The sequence below is a fragment of the Aedes albopictus genome, chromosome 2 (genome assembly GCF_035046485.1).
Source record: "Aedes albopictus strain Foshan chromosome 2, AalbF5, whole genome shotgun sequence".
In the NCBI taxonomy this organism is placed as follows: domain Eukaryota; kingdom Metazoa; phylum Arthropoda; class Insecta; order Diptera; family Culicidae; genus Aedes; species Aedes albopictus.
In genome coordinates this window covers 463,124,014-463,126,670 of record NC_085137.1, presented here as the reverse complement: position 1 = coordinate 463,126,670, position 2,657 = coordinate 463,124,014, and the positions used below count along the sequence as shown (strand labels likewise).

Sequence of the window (2,657 nt, the reverse complement as noted above, 5' to 3'; positions counted from 1 at the left end):
TTAATCACAGTTCAACCCAAATTCATTTTGACACCATCAAAGTAACATTGGAATTCGGAGATCGAACTCACTACGGTAGGCTCAGTGTACCAGTTATGGCTATAGTACCTCAAATTCGCCATAGTTGATTTTCAACCTTTAAAGATACAAATCCATAAGAAAAAAATTGTGAACAACAGATCACGATCACAAAAGATGATTGCAATCATTCAAACTTCACAATTTGCTCAAATTATGGTAGAAATAAATCATTTTCCTTAACTTTTCGGCTTCCTTGCACCCTATTTGGCCATAGTGTACCAGTTATGGCAAACCCCATAAGGAATGCATGTAAATAGTGCGAAGTGGAACCCAAATTAACAAATGTGTCCATAACTGATACAGGGTTCCTATCATTGGCACACGCCGTAATAAATACTAGAAGTAGTTTTGGCTCCGTTTTTTATATTTTTCCTATAAAGTATGAAAACTAAACAATCATTTGACTTATTGTTTACATTCGTAGGTCTTCTTCTTATTTTTGTAGAAATAGTTTTTCTTAGGTGGTGTGATAACTGGTACAGGCACCCTACCTGATATTTCTCTTTCCCACAGGCATTCGACTGCCGTAGATGTTCGTATGTGTTTGTGAAATGCCATCGAGCGTAACGCAAAACATTGCTTGCTTCTCTGTTTTCATTTGTTGTTATTTTATGCATGTAGGCTGATTAGGTTTTATCTGTGGAAAGCCGGCTATCATGGAAAAATTGTTTAAATTCGTTCTATAAAAATCAAATCTGGTCAATTTTTTATGATTCTATTCTCAGAAATCTCAATCTGTCTGTAAGTACAGTAAAAGTTACATTCTTATCTCTGAAAACCTCACATTTTATATTTTAGATGCTCGAGTAGAAACAACTTACATAACGCCCTGTTTAGGATCCATTCCGCTCACAAAACTGGTTGATTCCGCCCGCTAGCTAACCCACCTCCCACAATGCCAAAAAACCCGGACGCGGAAAAGAACAATCCCTGCCTGAAGGAGCAGGACCTGGTGCACAAGTGTTTGAACCAGAACAACTACGACAACAGCCAGTGCGAGCTGTACTTCACCAATTACAAAAACTGCAAAGACTTCTGGTACCGGGTACAGCGGGATCGGCGTGCCCAAGGGAAGTACCCTTACCTGCCGGAAGTGGCCGATCGGGAGCACATCAAGCAGGAATACATGAAGACAAAAGTGAGCGGGTGAGGGAGGGGAGTGTTCCATCATTATGTTGCAATAAATGATTATTTGTTTTTTTGTAATTGACTAAAATTTTAAATGGAGAAATTTTCACAGACGATCAATCTTTCTTATACCCTGCATTAGGGGAACCAACGTATTTTGGACACAGCGTTACGCCAATATATTTTGGAAACTTCCATTTGTTTTTGCCGTAAGTGTCCAAAAAATATTGGCGCGTTGCTGTGTCCAAAATATGTTTGTTCCCCTAGGTCCCCCTATGTTTCAAATGAGCGAATTAAAATTTAAGGAAAGATGATGAATATATCACCAAATCACTTTTTCATGTTTTGGCCCAAATTCTTCTCTGATACCTCATACTGAGTATGAGTGTGAATCCCGCGGGGTCCACTATAGGATAATTTGATAGAGATTGCAAATAATTATTTTATGAGAAATAAGGTGTTTTCGCTTGGTTTTTGTGTGCAATATATAGGAAATATATAGAACTTGTTGTGCAACCATTGGTAAAGACAATTTAATTAGGATATCATAATATTTTTACGATCAGAACAAATTTCAGCTACTTAGGGGTCCACTATTGGTTAAAATACCCTATGTTATATTACCGCTCTCATTAAGGTGGCCCATGTAATATCAGAGCACTAGTAAAAGTCGACTGATTCCTAGACTGATTCGTAACACCGAGATCCACAAAGAGAACGTTTATTATTCATGCCTACTATGATGTACAGAATTCAAAATCTTAAATATAATTTAAACATGTAACGAGTACCCGTCACCGATACTACATTTCCTCTTCTTCTTACATGTCCTGAACTGCATTCAAACGATAGTCATTAAGGTAATCCGGTTGACGGGAGCTTCGTTTTGGTCTCTGTTGAACCGCTGTCTGTTTTGAACTTGTTGCCGTTGTTTGTGACTCATGTTGACCACTACAGGATGTCGACGGTTGTGCTTCGTTTTCGGATCCCGGCCCATCCTCGGATTGTGACGATATCTCTTGAAAGTGTTGTTCCGTTACGATTGGCTTCAGATGTGTGACATTTCGATGAAACATCCTTCCAGTTTCCTTGGACTGCAGAGTAACATCAGATCCGTTTCGCTGAACAACCTCCAGTTCTTCAGGACTGAAGTTGCTGGATAATTTGTTCTCTTTATTGACACGCTTGGCCACCACAGTATCTCCCACACCTATGGCGTTTGGCGTAGCATGTCGACGTCGGTCAATGTACTCCGATCCTTTGACTTTCCTTTCACAGTCTCTATCCCTTACTTCTTCGGTCAATTTCGGATCAAATGACGGCATTGATGGTAGTTTGTCGCGTAGTACTCTTCCAAACATTAATGCTGATGGAGCTACACCAGTGGTTGAATGTGGAGTTGAGTTGCACATCAAAAGATACATTCTCAAGTCCCACTTCCAATCGGA

The 2,657-nt window shown here is 39.6% G+C and overlaps 1 protein-coding gene across 3 annotated transcripts; it reads left to right on the top strand.

Moving 5' to 3' along the window:
• The first annotated feature begins 660 nt into the window (after positions 1–660).
• Positions 661–1,287, top strand: LOC109418901 (coiled-coil-helix-coiled-coil-helix domain-containing protein 7). 3 transcript variants are annotated; one of them, XM_062849214.1, is made up of 2 exons: positions 661–818; positions 880–1,287. In XM_062849214.1, exon 2 carries the CDS (start codon positions 977–979, stop codon positions 1,229–1,231), a length of 255 nt encoding a protein of 84 aa, XP_062705198.1. In that variant the 5' UTR covers positions 661–818; positions 880–976; the 3' UTR covers positions 1,232–1,287. The 3 variants fall into 3 exon arrangements, with proteins under 3 accessions (XP_062705198.1, XP_019548671.1, XP_029727594.1); XM_019693126.3 differs by having other exon boundaries at positions 665–822; XM_029871734.2 differs by having other exon boundaries at positions 689–822; positions 960–1,287.
• Positions 1,288–2,657: the final 1,370 nt, after the last annotated feature.

Coding starts and splice junctions, on each gene's coding strand:
- LOC109418901 (XM_062849214.1), top strand. CDS start 977: ATGCCAAAAAACCCGGACGCGGAAAAGAACAATCCCTGCCTGAAGGAG.